This window comes from Tupaia chinensis, unplaced genomic scaffold (genome assembly GCF_000334495.1).
Source record: "Tupaia chinensis unplaced genomic scaffold, TupChi_1.0 Scaffold138812_1, whole genome shotgun sequence".
Classification (NCBI taxonomy): domain Eukaryota; kingdom Metazoa; phylum Chordata; class Mammalia; order Scandentia; family Tupaiidae; genus Tupaia; species Tupaia belangeri.
The window spans coordinates 1,642,646-1,659,804 of record NW_006198705.1 but is presented as its reverse complement, the minus strand read 5'-3'; the positions used below and the strand labels follow the sequence as shown (position 1 = coordinate 1,659,804).

General features: G+C 45.7%; 1 protein-coding gene across 2 annotated transcripts in view; it reads right to left on the bottom strand.

Moving 5' to 3' along the window:
- Window positions 1–10,247: 10,247 nt before the first annotated feature.
- FAM50B (family with sequence similarity 50 member B) overlaps window positions 10,248–17,159 on the bottom strand; it is a 17,523-nt gene continuing 10,611 nt past the window's right edge. For both annotated transcript variants that reach the window (XM_006161688.2, XM_006161687.2), the window contains one exon: window positions 10,248–11,802. In XM_006161688.2, the coding sequence (XP_006161750.1) occupies window positions 10,746–11,735 (990 nt within the window). In that variant the 5' untranslated portion in view covers window positions 11,736–11,802 and the 3' untranslated portion in view covers window positions 10,248–10,745. The remainder of the gene's footprint in view (window positions 11,803–17,159) is intronic.

The window sequence follows — 17,159 nt, the reverse complement described above, 5'->3', positions numbered from 1 at the left end:
GATACACTCCGATGACCTTGACCTTATTCGCCTGCCAAAGGGCTACACTAATCCCACAGTTGGGCAGCCTCCATATTGCCTCCATGTTTTCAGCTCTCAGCTCCCTTCTTGTCCAAGCTTAGCAGGCAGCTGAGGCAATGGTTTTCTGTTCTGTTTGCCCCAGTTTCTCAGAGACTGGCCCCATTGATAGGCAGTTGACTTGCCTGGATGGCCTCTGCACTGGATCTTCTGGAACAGGGATTAGGCAAGATGGTAGCTTTGGAAGAGCTTCCCGTGTGACTCACACTCACCACAGTTGAAAAGCCATTGGGTCATCTTCAACATCAGCCTTGTAGATAAGACGGCCCTGCTTCCCACGAGCTGTATCTCGGTGCCTCTTTCCAAGGCAGAACCGGCTCTGAGTTGCTAAAGGAATTCTCTTGAAGTGAAATGTTATACAAGAAGAAAGGAAAAAGAGGAAGTGCAAATACATATTTCTGTCCTCAAAAAAAAAGAAAAAAAGAAAAAAAGTAATGTCATTTCCTTTTTCGCTAGCTACTTAGAATTGCAATTGAAATTCGTCTTGTCTTCTTTTGACTTTCAATTTGAAGGTGGTGGTGGTGGTGATTTGAATCTTTACTGAATGACACAAATCAGAACGATCTGTCTGACCCAGTTACTATCTGGCACAGGGAGGGTGGCACGAAAAGGAAATGGTCATGAGAAGGCGGAAGTGGGTTTTGGAAAATCAAAGTACTTATGTCTAACTCTGTCGCTAAAGCAGCATTAGATCTTATCAGTGACGCTAGAGGGTTGATACAGTTGGGTATGTGTTATCTTGAAAAAAACCACTTCTTTCTTGGACAAACAGTACAAAACTACGATAGCAAATCAAACCTTCTCTCCTGGTAAAATTTTCGAATCTCTTAAATCTGAAGGCTGTAGAAGGCGTGGTCGGGCCCTGGGGATGCAGTCATGGAGACTCAGGAGAGGGCGAAGGCTGATCACAAGGCACCCAGGTCAGCAGCAGGGAAATCACAGACACCTGCCCCCACGCCCCACTTCCTTGAGCCTGCTGAGTCCTCGGAATCTCTGACTCTGAGCAGCAGGACCTTTTGGGCAGATTATCAGCCGGTTGGGGCAGCTGCTCCTTTCATGCCTGAACTCTACAGCTGGGTCCTCCTGGTGACAGGAGAGAGAGAAGTCCCTGTCCTGTAGCCCCGATCACAAGATCATCTTTCTGCAGGAGACTGCTGTGCTCAGGCATTCGAGGCAGGCCTGGGGCTTGGCTCCTTGGTAGCCGTGGGGAAGTGGAAGGAGCTTCTCTCATGTCACCTTGTCTGGTCCAGCTGAAGCCCCACAGCGGCCCCACGGACTTCTGGCTGCACATGCTCATTCAGTCATGGAAAGGCTGGTTTAAAGTTATTTAATTTTATGTTTATTTATTTAATCTCTTCCATGGGAGAGAAGGAGGGAGACAAAGAGACAGGCATCAAAGCTACTCCCTCTGCTCTGCCATGATCTAACCCAGCTCAGCCAGCCCAGATCACAGGCATGCACATGGCGTGAGCAGGGAGGTCCTGGGATGCAAACCCGGGACCTTTCCCAGGAGTCCACTGCATCACAGCCTGTGCTTTTATTCTATTCTACTTTATAGCTTATTTTATTTTCTCTTCTTAGACTCTCAGGCCCATGAAATGGTTTTAAAGGATGTTGGTGTCCTGATTTCTTTTATTTATTTATTTTTGTAGATTTTTTTTTTTTTAGAGGTTTTTGCAATAGGGCACATGCGCTTGCCAGAGAGACAGATACAGAGAGACAGAAAGAGAGAAATCACTCCCTCCCCCCACTCAGGGGGGATGGCCACACCACAATCACTTCTCCTCCATTATCCTCTCAGGATCTTGGGCATGCACACATACGACGTGAGTTTAAGCCACTGGGTCTGGGACTTGAACTGCAGTCGACTACATGGGAGTCCAGCAACATAGCCATTATGCCAACTGCTGGTCCCAGTGTCCCAATTTCTTCCCATTTGAAGTGGTAGAGACACCAAGGCAAAGCTGTCTTTACCTGTCTGTCAAGGTGGCATTTAGGCATTTAGAGGCATTTACAGATGACTAGAGTGATGGGGGAAGGAGTGATGTCGTGAAAGAAAAGCATTCCAGGGCAGTTTCTGGACCATGAGAGTCAGTTAAATCTTAAGGTACTCCGTAAAGCAGAAGCCTGAGATTTTTGTTAGACCTACACCTATCAGGGTTATTGTCCAAATAAGCATGTTTTAGGTTACTGTAAAGCCATGGTACTGCAAAAGGATTATACATTTTATGATGTGACCTCCCAGTGTTTTTGAGTTCGTGATGTAAAGAATAAGGTATAGCCAATCAGTTGCCAACATTATTTTAAATGAACCAAAGTAAACGTTTAATAGAATATCTGTAAACTTGGGGACCAGCAGTTGGCATAACGGCTACCATTCTGGACTCCCATATAGTCAACTGTGGTTCGAGTCCCGGATCTGGTGGCTTAAACTCCTGCCAGGCATGTGTGTGCGTGCGTGCCCAAGATCCTGAGAGGATCTTGGAAGAGAGGGGATTGCGGTGTGGCCATCCCCCCAGGGGTGATTTCTCACTTTCTGTCTCTCTCTCTCTTTCTGGAGAGCGCATGTGCCCTATAGCAAAAAAACCCTCTCCAAAAAATAAAATTTGTAAACTCTCCTCTTTTGCCCTTTCTCTTTGCTAGTAAGTCAGGTTTCCTGGTTGCTGTTTCAATGAGCATATGTCTGGAAAACTAAAATTTGTTCATCTGGGCAGTTTGTCCTAAGCCCTGGCTCAAATATACCTCATTAATTTCAGTTTCCTCCGCTTTCTTTTTAATTTAACATCAAATATGATGAGATACTTGCTGTTGAATATATCAATATAATGGTAAATTAGAAAAACAGAGTACAATATTGCATAGATGATTTAATGGAAAAAAGATATACCAAGTATACACACACTACAGGCTTAGGGCAAAAATGACCAGAAAGAAAAAACTGTCAAAAATAGGAACAGTGGTTTTCTCTGAATAGTGGGATTATGAATGATTTGTTTTCTTTGGGTGTACTTTAAAAATTATCTATAATAACAATGTGTAGAGAATAATTTATAATATTAAAAAAATCTAATAATTTTAAAAAGTTATTTTCAACGTATTTTTTAAAAAATCATTTTTTAAATTCTCTGCATTCCCCAGGACCGGCAGTTAGCATAGTGGGTATATCGCTGGACTCCCATGTAGTCGACTGCTATTTGAGTCCCGGACCCAGTGGCTTAAACTCACACCGGGCGCGTGTGCGTTCGTGCCCAAGATCCCAAGGAGAATGGAGGAGAAGGGATTGTGGCGTGGCCATCTCCCCGGCGGGGGGCGGGGGGGGGTGTGATTTCTCGCTTTCTGTCTCTCTGTCTCTCTCGGTCTTTCTGGCGCGCGCATGTGCCCTATAGCAAAAACCTCTCAAAAAAAAAAAAAATCTCTGCATTCTCCAGAGAAGATAGAGGTGTCCAGGTTAAGCCACGTTACAGGACAGTTGGAATTATTCCCCTTAACTGCCCATTCCTCCTCTCATTTGCTTGCTCAGTGAGTGGACCTAATGCCTGCTCTGGCCAGGCCTGGCTTCTGTTCTCCCTGCCCGGGGTGGAAAGTCTCCGGCATTCTTGCTGTTATTCAGGCTCCGTAAGCCCACAAATGAACGTGTCCTATTGTAACAGCACAGCTGTTAGACATGGCCCATTAGGAGACAGAGATGATGCCATCGCGATCTAACCCAGGCAAGAATAAAGAAAGCGTAAAAAGCCATATGCTTCTGCAGAACAGCAGAAAACATCTGTCTTCAGCCTCGCAAGGCTGGTTAGGACATGTCTAAGAACAAAGCCATCTGCTGTCCTTTCTGGAATGGGCTTGCGTCTTTTAGCTAGAGTGAAACTACAGACTCCCTTTTCTGGTTCTGGGACAGGACCCTCTTTCTGACGAGGTCCACAGTTGGGGCAGAGATCTCTGTAGTGAATCAGCTATTTGATGCCAGATGAGGAAATACTGTGAGGTTGACTTTCTCAAGGCAAGTCCAGGGTCCCAGTCAAAGAGGTCCAGTAGGCTGCAGAGGTCACAGGAGCTTCAGGGACTCAAGGACAAACTAAAGGGCAGGTGGGGCTAAGGTAGTTACTGGGTATCATTTGGGAGTCCTCAAAAATAAGAAACTGCCTAAAAGACATGCTTTCAGTAGTTCTGCAAGGACAGGACTGTCTGAAAGGCATGCAATCTTTTCTTTGCCATCACTTGCTCTCATTCTAATTGATTTCTTAAATTTCTTCTATGAGAAAAACAGAGAGATAGAGAAAGAGAGAGACAAATACCACCTAAAGGGTCTTCACATCAGAATCTGCCTACCGCCAGCCTGGATCATTGGCACACACATGCCTGGTGTTCACAAGGAGGTTCTGGGACAGGAACCCAGGACCTTTCCCATTTGAGTCCAGTGTGCTACCACTATACCACCACCTGGCCCTCAGTCTGCTTTGCATCAATTGGTATCCACTGAGCTCTGTTCTCTTTTGTGTTCATGCCTCTGCCTGCTGGTTAAGGAGATGACTTTCCTTTGCAAAGGGTGCCTTCATGTCTCTTTCTGCTTTATAAAATTTCATAATTCGTGTTGATTATTGACAGCACAATGCTTTTCAAATTGGGCATTGGGCATAAGACACATTCATGGGTTGACAAATCAATTTCATGGGTTGGTTGGTGGGCCTTAGACAGATTCAGGATGGGGCTAGTCACCAGAAGAACCAACCAATCATACAATTGGAAGGGTGGAATTTCAGCCCCACAATTGACCTCTGGGAAGCAAGGAGGAGCTGGAGATCTTGAATCACTAATGGCCAAAGATGTAATCAATTATGCCTACATAATGAAGCCTCCCAGTCCCCCTAAATGACAGGGTTTGAGGGACTTCTGTGTTGTGAACACATAGAGATGCTGGGAGGTGAAGCTCACAGAGTGGGCATGGAAGCTCCATGCCACCCACCCTGTGCCTTGCTTTTTACAACTCTCCCATTTAGTGGTCCCTGGTTATGTATTTTATTTAAAATTTAATTTCCAGAGGGCATTTGCACTCACTAGACAGAGACAGAGCATGAGGGAGGGATAAAGCACCCACCAATGGGTCGTGGTCGATCCGTGCAATCCCTTCTCCATTTTCCTATCCTGGGAGGATTCAGGGCATGTACACACATGTGCCTGGAGTGTTTATCAAGCTGCCAGGACTGGGACTTGAACTGCGGTAGCCATATGGGATCTGACTCCCTTAACCATTACCTACTTGGTCAGTTCTGTATCCTTCATAATAAACCAGTAAGTGTACTTGAAGCATGTTCTGGGTTCTATGAGTGAATGATCAAACCAGAATGAGGCAAGTTATGGGAGCACCCAAATTTATAGCCGGCTGGGCAAAAGTGTGGGCAGACTGGGCAATTTATTTGCACTGGTATCTGAAATGGAAGAATGTCTTATGGGATGCACCCTTAATCCAGGGAGTCTGTGCTAACTCTGAATAGTGAGTGTCATAATGAAATTAAATTTCAGGTTTTTTTAGAGAGAGAGATTTTTACTGTAGGGCACGTGCACTTGCCAGAGAGAGAGACAGAAAGCGAGAAATCACCAGCACCCTCCACTGCGGGGATGGCCATGCTGCAATCCCTTCTCCCCCCATTCTTCTCTTATATGCATGCATACACACCCAGTGTGAGTTTTAAGCTGCTGGATCTGAGACTCAAACTGTGCTCCACTACATAGGAGTCCAGAATTGTAACCACTACGCCATCTGCTGGTCCCAAATTAAATTTCGATTTAATGTTGGCAAAACAGTTGCAGTATGAAAAAGCTCATGCTTTTGATGCCAAAAGTGGAGTCAGGAAAAAGACAGCACAGGGGTCGGGAATGAAGGACTGAGGCTCCATTGTGTTGAAGCAGATGAGGCTCCTCCAGGTGAGACTCCATCTTGGAAGAGTGTCTCTATTATAAACTGTAAAGTCCTACAACTAGAAACTTGCCTTCTCCTCCTTTGCCTAAGAGTAAACAGAGTGACGAACACTCCTATTTTTATATTTTTGGAGTGATTTTTGCTATAGGGTATGTGCACTCTCCAGAAAGAGAGAGAGAGACAGAGAGACAGAAAGCAAGAAATCACCCCCCAAGAGGGATGGCCACGCCACAATCCCTTCTCCTTCATTCTCCTTTAGGGATCTTGGGCATGCACGTACACGCGCCGGGCATGAGTTTAAACCATGGTCAACTACATGGGAGTCCAGTGACATAACCATTACGCCAACTGTTGGTCCCATGTTTGCCTATTTAAAAAAAAAATAATCTGCAAATATGTTCTAAAGTCCCTGTCTCCTCTCTGAAAATCAGGCTCTTTTCACTTGAAATACCTCTGCAGTTAAAAAATATAATAGTAATTTAATTTTTAATTAAGGCTTTATATATATATACTATATGTGTGTGTATAAATGTGTATGTGTGTGTATATATATTTAAAAAATCATTACAGAGTGCATGTACTTGCCAGAGAGAGACAGAGAGACAGAGACAGAAGGAGGAAGAGGGAGACAGCACCTCACAATCAGATATGATCACATCCCAATCCCTTCTCTTCCGTTTTTTTCACATCACAGGGACTGGGGCATGCGCACACACATGCTGGCCATGTTTTTCAAGCCACGCAGGTCAGGATTCAAACTGCAGCTGGCCTTGTGGGATCTGGCTCCTGTAGTCACTAGGCTACCGTGCATGGTTTTATACCTTAATAGGTAATACATTTGCATGGATCCAGGTGCCCGTAGTGGTGAGGAGTGAATTTTCCATCTTGATCTGCAGTGCAAAGTTTCCACCTAGGGAAGAGTTGGAGTGAGCCTCACACTGCCCCTGCCAAGAGGCTCTATTTTAACTGGATCAGACTAATTTGTGCCCCGAGGTTATTACTGGATACAATCGAGCCATCAGCTAGCAATTAGTGGGTGTGATACTAATAGAGGCGTGGTGCTGGGCAAAGCTTAATGAGATCAGGAAGAGCCCAGCTAAACTCAGTCACCCCTGGCAGTCAGAAACTACATGCCCGGGGCTGAGCCCTCTGAAGAATGCAAAGAGAGGGAGCTTCCCGGGCTACTAGTCCCAGGATGAGCCTAGGGCAAACTCAGATTCCCTCAACAGTGAATGCTGTCTTCAACCCATGCCTAGATCTCCCGGAAGAGTGGAAACCTTGCTGCTGTTACCGAACTCAAATCAGGTCCGCTCGCCCAAGCGCTATAAAGCCAAGCGATAGGCACATGGTGTGGTGAAGGAAAGTACAGCTTTATTGCAAAGCGCAAAAGCAAGGAGAGCGAGCGGGTAGCTCATGCTGAAAAGACCTGGTCTCCCCGAGATGTTCCCCACATGCGTTTTTAAGGACAAAATTAGGGGCAGAGGTCCCAGGTACATGATCAGTTCAGTGATTGGTTCAAGAGGGCGTGATTATCTCGTGGGCATTCTTGATTGCTGAGGCCTTAGATAATCAAATTCCTCTTCAGGTGTCTGGAACTGTTCAGCCTGGAGTCTGAGCTCACAACCAGCAGTTTCCAGTCTATGAAACATCTTACATATTGAAATGAAAACTTTCTTTTCTTTAAGTGAGAGTTTTAGAGGTCAAATGGCCCTCACTCATGGTCCATGTTGGTCATTATCATAACCAAAGTCTGAGGACTTACTGGGCCATTACAATGCAAATGGACTTTATATTTTGGGAACCCTAGAAAATACATTAGGGGGTTCTTGCTCTGTTTCACTGCTTCAGGGGACTTAGGCACAGCCTCTGATAAGTCAGAGGCCAACAGAGAGCCTGTGCTGACCTGGGGGTGATCTCTGGGGAAACAGGCCTAAGGATAAACTGGAGGGGGAAAACACTGAGGAGAGACATCAGAGGCTGCTAGGAAAAGAGGTGTCACAGGACTCGTTGAGCCAAGTCACTAAACAAACAAACAAATACAAAAACAAAACAAAACAAAACAAAACAAAACAGTCCTGAGTGAGGGAATCAGTATCTGGACTTGCTCCAGTGCATAGAAGACTTGGAAAAGCATGTGGAAAACTGGAATTAAATGATTTTGGTTCCCCAAATTTGGAAATGCATGTATAGTTTTTCATGAACATTTTGAAGTTCTTTAATTAATATGAAAGAGTACACACTTTTCATGAACTTTTTGAAAAAAAAAAAAAAAGAAAACACAAAGATGGCTCACTAGAGATTATGCCGTTGGAAAAGAAAAGAGAAAAAAATGAAAAGAAAATGAACTGAGCTTCAGAGAAATAAGGGTAGCTTTCAAAACACCAATATGTGCACACAGAGCACCAGAAGGAAGGAAAGAGAGGGAGAGAATAAATGTTTAAAGAAACAATGACTGGAGACTCCCCAATTCACTGAAAAGAATTAATTTACACATCCAAGGAATTCCATTTATCTTAAGTAGGATTAAAAAGACAAAGGTACACCCAGGTACATCATTGTTAGAATATTGAAAGCCAGTAATGAAGAGACAATATTGAAAGCTGTAAGAGAAAAAGGACTCATCATATGCAAAAGAACTCTAATGAAATTAATTGACTTAATCTCCAATAAACTGACTCATCAAAAACAATGGTGGCCAGAAGGCTATATTCAAAGTGAGAGAAGGTTGTCCCTTTAGCTAGCAGTTAAAGGAGCTGGATTCCACATGGCTGACCACAGTTTGAGAGACTGCCCTGGTAGCTTGAGAAAACACTCCCAGGTGGTATGTATTAACACATGCCCCAAATCCAGACAGGTGGGAGAGATGGAGGGGAGAAAATTGCAGTGTGCCCACACTCCATTGCTGTTTTTTATTTTTTCTCTCTCTCTTTACATGTTCCCTTTGTTGATTAAAACTAATAATAATTTTTTTTTTTCAAGTAAAAACAAAAATGAAAACAAACCCCCAAAACTAAACCAAACCTGTGAGTCAAGTATCTTATGACTGGGCCAGCCAACGGCAGAATGGTTGAGCCCTGTGCATTGGGAACCGGATCCCACATGGCTGATTGTGGTTTGAGCCCCAGCCCTCACGGCTTGCAAAAACATGGCAGGCATGTATGCATGCATGCCCCAAATCCTGATGGGATGGGAAAAGGATTGTGATATGACCACACCTTATTGGGGGATGATTTCTCTCTTTTACTCTCCTTTTGGGTATGCACGCACACATGCCAAGCATATTTCTCAAAATACCTCATCCAGAAATCAAACCATGTGGTCGACCATGTGGGGTCCAGCTGCCTTTACCACCAGGTCACAGGCTTTTGTCCCTTCACAGGGCACCTGTGCTCATCAGAGAGAGAGAGACAAAGTGATGGAAAGTGAGAAATCACTCCCTAGGGAGGATGGCCACACCACAATTCCTTCTCCATTCCCTTGCAGGGATTTTGGGCATGCACACATGTGTGCTTGGAGTGATTTTCAAGTCGCTGAATCCAGGACTCGAATCTTGGTCTGCTATGAGGGAGTCCCATGCCACCCGCTGCCCTCATTAATATGATTATTTAAAAAATAAAAAAGAACACAAAGAATCCATGATAAATAAAATATAAACATGTTAAAGAAGGGGTCTGTTAGAATGTTATGCAGAGCTGCATTGGAGCCATCTGCAATGGGAAAAGCAGTCATACCCAACCTATAGGCTGCTCACAACCAGTTTTCTCTCCCTAAACACCTAGGGCTAAACAATGAAACATCAGAGCTGGGCTTCCCCCAACCACTGCTCCTAGGAACCCATTGGGTAGGTCTACCTTGCTCTCAGAGGGTTCTAGATTAGGCCACATTAGTCCTTCAATGAACTCTTTTTTATGAGAGGTTTTTGCTATAGGGCACATGCGCTCACTAGAAAGACAGAGACAGAGAGACAGAAAGTGAGACATCACCCCTGGGCGGGGGATGGCCACACCACAATCCCTTCTCCTCCATTCTCTTCTCAGGATCTTGGGCACGCACGCACGCACACATGCCCGGCGTGAGTTTAAGCCACCGGGGTCGGGGACTCCAACCACAGTCAAATACATGAGAGTCCAGCAACATAGCCATTACACCAACTGCTGGTCCCAGTCCTTCGAATGAATTAACCAAGACCATAAGAATAATAATAGCAGAGATTTATTGAGCTCTAAGTACTTTATAAACATTAACTCATGTCGTCCTGGCAACCACCTGATGAGGTAAGACCTATTGTTATTTCTTCTTACAAGTGAAGAAACTGAGGCTCAGGGTTTAATAAGCTTGCCCAAAATTGCACGGCAAGGAAGAAGCTGGAAATCAAGTGCAGTCAAGTCTGACTTCAATTTCACACTAATAACAGATTGAAAAGTGTGCCCCTTTTTCTCATTTCTGCCCTGTCGCGTGTCCAGTCACGGTTTCAATACAGCTCAGCAAAGCGACGCAATGACTCCACACAGCACCGAAAACACTCCGAAAAACCAACGAAGAATAATGGCAGCCACAGAATGACTAAATTCAAACAACGCCAATCCTGTATATATATATATATATTTAATTCAATGTCAGGGAAGAATCAAGGTCATCAAATGAAGTGAGAAGTCCCAGCACATGGGCACCTGAGTCTTCCTCCCCCGCTTTCCTGCTCCGATGAGTCACTTCCCCGGCGCGATCGGAGGACACCAGGGGCCGTGGAGGGGACTCACCGGATGGTGTACTTGTCCCACTTCTTCTCGGGGTCGTAGGGCTCCCAGCGGCTGGCCGGGAAGATGTGCTTGTTCTTCTCGTACCAGCTCCGCAGCACCACCTTACCGGCGTGCGACTCGTCCTTCTCCATGGTGGCGTCGCTGAGCAGACGCACGTCGTCGTGCACGTCGAAGCTGAAGAGCGGCCCGCTCTTGCCGCGGGCCTTGGTGACGATGAAGTCGTAGAAGGTGTGGTAGTGCGGCAGGATGAGGTCCTCCTTGATGTACATGAGCTGCTCCACGCCGGCCGAGCGCAGCTCGCGGAAGTCCTTACGCAGCTCCTGCAGCGCCTTCTTCAGGAACTGCTGCACCGTGCTGCCCTTGCGCATGCGCACCGTGCGCCGGTGGCCCGAGCCGTCCCAGTAGCTGAAAGTGATGTCCATTTCCTCGCCCTTCACCTTCTCGCGCTGGGCCTCCCACTCCTTGCGCAGCTCCTCGCGCAGCCGGTTCTCCTCCTCCTCGCGATCGCGGTCGGGCAGGAAGCTGGTGTCCACGTCGGGATTCTTGCCCAGGTTTTTCTTGCTCTTGCCGGCTTGGGCTGGGCAGCCCTCATCGCCGTCGCCGTCGCTGTCGTCCAGCGTGAAGGACAGGTTGGAGATCTTGCGCTTGCGCTCGCGCCTGCGCTCCTTCTCCCGCCGCATCTCCAGCTGCAGCCTGCGCTCCTCCAGCTGCTCCCTCTTGGCCAGCTGCCTCTCCCTCTCCCGCAGCAGGGCCTCCTGCTTGGCCTTCATGTCGTTCAGGGTCACCAGGCCCACCGTGCTGGACTTGAGCTCGGCCTCCACGGCGTCGTAATGGGCCGAGAACTTCTTGTCTACCTTGGACTTCATGATGGTCTCCTCGGCGATGCGCTGCTTCAGCACGGCCATCTGCTCTTTCTGCTTCTCCCGCTTCTTGATCAGGTGCATGGCGCGGCCGGCCTCCCGCATGGTGCCCTTGTACTGCGCCATGGTCGCCACTCAGCACAGCCCCAGCCGCGCCTGGCCCCGCTCCTTTCCAACGCCCAGAGGACGGGTTCTGCAGCGAGGACGAAAAAGTACCAAAAGAATAGCGTTATTGATGATCTGGATCAGCACCTTCTAATACAACTATCTGCCCCAAGGAGAGGGACTCTAGGCATGTGTGCCCAAATTCCCAAGAGGAGAATGGAGGAGAAGGGCTTGGGGTGTGGCCATCTACCCTGGGGTGTGATTTCACACTTTCTGTATCTCTTCGTGCCTGTGGGAGTGCACACACCCTGTAGCAAAAATCTCTCTCAAAACAAAACAACTTTCTGCCTCAAGGAGAACGATGTTTTGTAGCTGTGCTGACCCGATTCAACGATAACCACCCACCACTGTGAAGCCACTAAGCACTTGAAATGCAGCTAGGGCCACTGACACACTTTTTATATTTTCTTTTACTTCGAGTGATAGAATTTAAATAGCCGCAAGTGACTAGTAGCTTCTGCGCTAGGCAGTAACAGGCTGGACTTTAGGAGCTGCACAGAGAAAGGTCTCCAGAGCAGGTCTTTACCTGTCCAGGTATCCAGCGTCAAGCACAGACATGCAAGAGTCAGAGCACGAAGCAGGCAACACACCAACCTAGGCCTGGGTGCGTGTGCACTGGCCCCAGGAAAACAGAGTGGGAGAGGACAACCTGCCCCCTGCCCAGGACGGCGGGTTCTGCAGGAGAAAACACTTATCTCAATGCGAAGGCTCTGATCCCACTGTGTAAGGAATGGGCCCACTACAGAGGAAATAGAAGCGAAGAGCCTTTCTTGGAAGCACTCCTGGGCGAGGTTTGCTGGTCCGTCAGAAAGGAAGAAAGGGGAAGAGATGGGCCAGAGAAGTCACGCGTTGGGGGCAGAGTTTAGCGATTGGGCATGGGCGGTGTCTTAGAGGTAGAAACAGTCCATGGACGGTAAAGGTTTAGGGGGAGAGACTAGTGTGTCACGTGCAGAGTCCTGTGTGCAGAGTAGAGCGCTATGTGCTACATCCGGGTTAGATCTGAGTGCAGCACAGTTCTGATGAGAAACTTGTTCCTTACTCAGCAGATAGGTCTGATGAGAAACTAGTTCCTTACTCGGCAGATATAACCCGGAACTAAAACCCACATCCAAGCTGCCCAGGCTTCTGGCTTAACACAGGACACAGGGAGGGGAGAAGAGGCTGGCAGAAGATCTTCCGGTACTTCCCCAGAGAGTATCTCAGGGTCCCAGTCACATGCTATGGGCCAGGCAGGTCCACTTTGTCTACTCCGTTTCTTAGGAATCATTCCTGCAGTCAGTGTTGGTTGAGTCTTCTTGTGCCTGGTTTTAGCACCAGAGCATAAAAGTGGCGTCCCTCTTGCTGCAGGAAACAAGGCATCTAAGGAACCATATACGGCAGAAGACGACTAAGTACAGAATTTCCTTCTGGATGTTTCTGCCAAAGCAGAGTGCAACCTCCCTCTCATTTTATTGGCTTTGACTTGAGTCAACCCTCTTTGATCAGGGCAATCCTAGTAGCTCTATAGTTTGGTGGCCTCTCACCCCCATGAACCCTGAAGGACCTCTCATCCAGCGTGCCCCCATCTCTGTTCACCCCTCCTAAACCCTTCCACCCTGACCTCTGGGATACGGTGTCTTGTCAGGGAACTCTTGAAACCTTCCCACTAGTATCTGGCTATAATTGGAGCTCTTCTGCTCCCTGAGAACACCACTTTTCCCAGAAAAGTTCCCCTAAAGTAGAGATTGCTATCTGATGTTCCACTGCTTCACACAGTCTAAAAGTGGGAGCGTTAGCTGTGCTGTTTCAAAAACATTTCTTCAATACTTTCAGCTCCTTTGAAGCTAGACCACTCAGTGACACCACTTACAGTCCCTGCTGTTGCTATCATCTCTGGAATTCCCTAGCCTCCTCCTAAATCCTTGAGGATGAATAGCTCCTGGTTCCATCGTCTTCCTTTCCCATCCTACTATCCTGGGTGTCATTGACCTACCCACACTTTGACTTCACTTCCAATAAGCTCTTCCCTTGCCCCACCTCAGTAATCCGCCACTACCATTAAGTGCCCTGTTTTCAAAATTCAAACTCTACCACCTTCTTTCCTATCCATTCACATCCTCTAGTACTCCAAACTCCAACTGTCTCCTGACAGTCCAAGACTTCCAAGTGCTAAGGCCCCATCATTGCTCTGTTATTGTCACACCCTTAAATTCTTCCTTCCTCTCTCCCTAATCACTGACGATTGCATGTGTCTCTAATGTCCCCATGTTCTTTTCCTTCTGTCATTCTAAAAAATAAACTAATAATGAAAATTTAAAAAACAAACAAACAAACAAAAAAAAAAAGCAAAAAACTAACCCTGGTCAAACTTAGTGCCTGGGAACTCCTGAATCTAGGGAGATTATTGTTGCTGGAGAAAATGGCACAGCTATTACTGGCCAGTGTCATTTAGCAGTAAGTCTACTCTCCTGTTCTCCAAGATAACTATTTTGCACATCCTCCCACCATCTCCGCACATCTCTGCAACAATGAGTTGATTGTAATGGTTCCTATTTGACTAATAAAGATGTGTTTGAACCTAGTTATAGTGACTTAAAATTCACATTCCAAAACCACAATTGCTTCTGCACCAACCTAATATTTTAATGGGGATTTAAAAGGACTCAGTTTCTAAAGCAAACAACAACAAATCCTCCAAAAGAACAGCTTTTGTCATACTTGGTTTTTCAATTATCTTCCACTAGTCGGAATTCTGTTTTAAAGTGATTATCCCAGGCCAGCAGATGGCATGAAGATTAAGGTGGCTGGATCCCACATGCCCGACTGCATGATCTGATGCCTGTACTCAGCAGCTTGCAAATCACGCTGGTTTGAGTGCGTGTGTGCCCAAAGTACTGAGAAGAGGATGAAAAAGAAGGAACTGATGGGTGGCCATTCTTCCCAGGGGAGCAGGGGTTGGGAGGAGGGAGGGTGATTTTTCTCTTTATCTCCAGTTGAGCACACGTGCCCTATAGCAAACTAAAAAACTAAAAAATTAAAAAAAAAAAAGATTATCTTAAAAGTGACAGATTTACTCTGCCACTCTGTCCTCTCCAGAGTCAGTCTCAAAGTGAAACAGCTGATGGTGGCCTGCTGTCTATAAAGCGCCCGCTCCTCCCCAGCGAGCCCAGACTGGGTCCAGCATCCTTACTCAAGGATCTCCCCAACTATCAGCATCACTACGTTTTGACCTAGTGATCAAAGCAAAGCCCTAAAATCTCATGCCTACCAGATGCCAAAAAAGAACTAGTACATGACATCAACAGAATTCTACCAGCCCAGAAAGATACTTAAAGATGAATATAAAGATGGTATTACTGCATGCTTTCTAATGGTTGGGGGGGGGCAGGTAGTAAGGGAGGGGAGTTTAAACATGTCTTCCAGCATTTGTTTGATGGAAGTTAATATTTCAGTATGCTACAGGATCAGAGGAAGAACCCTCACGTGTTCAGAGACAGGGGAGTACAAAATATAACAGATGGGAAAATCTTGGACAAACAATTTGTGACTTCTCTATGTGTTCCCTGAGAGGAAAAAAAAAAACCTAGACCAAACAAGGAGAAATGAAACCTCAGAGAAGATGTTACAGATTTCAAAATAGATTTTTTTGGAGAAGTTTTTGCTATAGGGTGCATGCGCTTGCCAGAAAGACAGAGACAGAGAGACAGAAAGCGAGAAATCACCCCCCAGGGAGGATGGCCATGCAGCAATCCCTTCTCCACCATTCTCCTCTTGGGATCTTGGGCACGCACGCACATGTGCCCAGTGTGAGTTTAAGCCACCAGGTCCGGGACTCGAACCATGGTCGACTACATGGGAGTCCAGCGACATAGCCATTACGCCAACAGCTAGTCTTTCAAAATAGATTCTTGATCATAGATACCTCTGAGTTTTGTGACTCTACATTTTCTCTTTGATTTTTATCAGAGCGTTATATGTCGGTATGTGATACAAACGGGTTAAGCGGATGTAAAATAGATTACACCTTTGGTTTAGAAAGGAAAGAAATACAGAAAGGGTTACTTCCACAAACAAAACCACACAGTTTCCAGTTCTCTTCTCTAGAGACAGCCACTTTCAGGCTCTCCAGATGTTTCTTCTACTATTTACCTTCTTATTTTTCAATAATTCCTACTGCTATGTTATGGCCAATCAATTTTAGGCTTTCATCTATTGACAATACGGTAGATAAAAGCTGAATTTTTCCCTGTGATAGATTAAAATGCCTGGCCAGTCCATGTGAAGAAGAGGGTATTATGGAGGTTGTCAATGTCTAAGCTAGATAAGAAAAATGCAAGAAACTAAACTATACATCAATCCTAATTATAAAGATAGTGGCAAAAAAAAAAAATCCAATAGCAAGTTGAATCCAGAGTTTATAAATATATAAAATGACAAAATAAGCTTTAGTCAAAGACAATTCAATGCCAGAATCTCCATGTGTATAATTTCGACATTAATAACAACCCGAGGCCTAAGAAGTGAACTAAAACTTCTTTAACTTGGGGGGCCAGCAGGTGGCGTGATGGTGAAGGTGCTGAATTCTCCACATGGCCGACCACAGTTCATATCTCAGACCTGGTGGCTTGCTCCTCACTCTCTCTCTCTCTCCCCACTTCTCTTGTCAAACTAAATAATAATAATAACAAAATAAAATAAATAAATACTAAAAAAAAAAACTTCTTTAACTTGATAAAAGGTTATTTTTTTCTTCCTTTTTAAAAAAGTTTTGTTTTTGCTATAGGGTGTGAGCACTTACCAGAAAGACAGAGAGAGACAGAGAGACAGAAAGTGAGAACTCACACCCCAACCCCCACAAGGGGATAGTCAGGCTGCAATCCCTTCTTCTCCATTCTCCTCTCGGGATTTTGAGCATGCATGCACATGCTCCTGGCATGAGTTTAAACCACTGGGTCCGGGACTCGAACCACTATATAGTGACATAACCATTACACCATCTGCTGGTCCTGATAAAAAGTATTTTTGAGAAATCCATGGCAAATGGCACATGTAATATGACACTTCTATATCCTTTACAATTTTCTGGAAAATGAAATTATGGGGTGTTTTAACCTGTACCCGGCTGACTACAAGCTGGGTGTAGATAAACAGGGTTCCACCTAACAAGTGTTTGGCGAAGGGCAGAGAGTCAGAATAAGCTCTGATTCTCCTTCAAAGGGTAGGACATCTTTTGTTTTGAGATTGCAAAGCATCTCCTGAAACAGTGTTTTGAAGTTTTACCAGAGAAGTGAAGAGACAGGACCAGAAATAGGCAAGGAGCTCATATCTGCATAGAAAAAGTCTGAGAACAATTTAAAGTCAGATGTCTGTCTGGGAAAGCCAATATTGTCAATAAATCAGGAGATG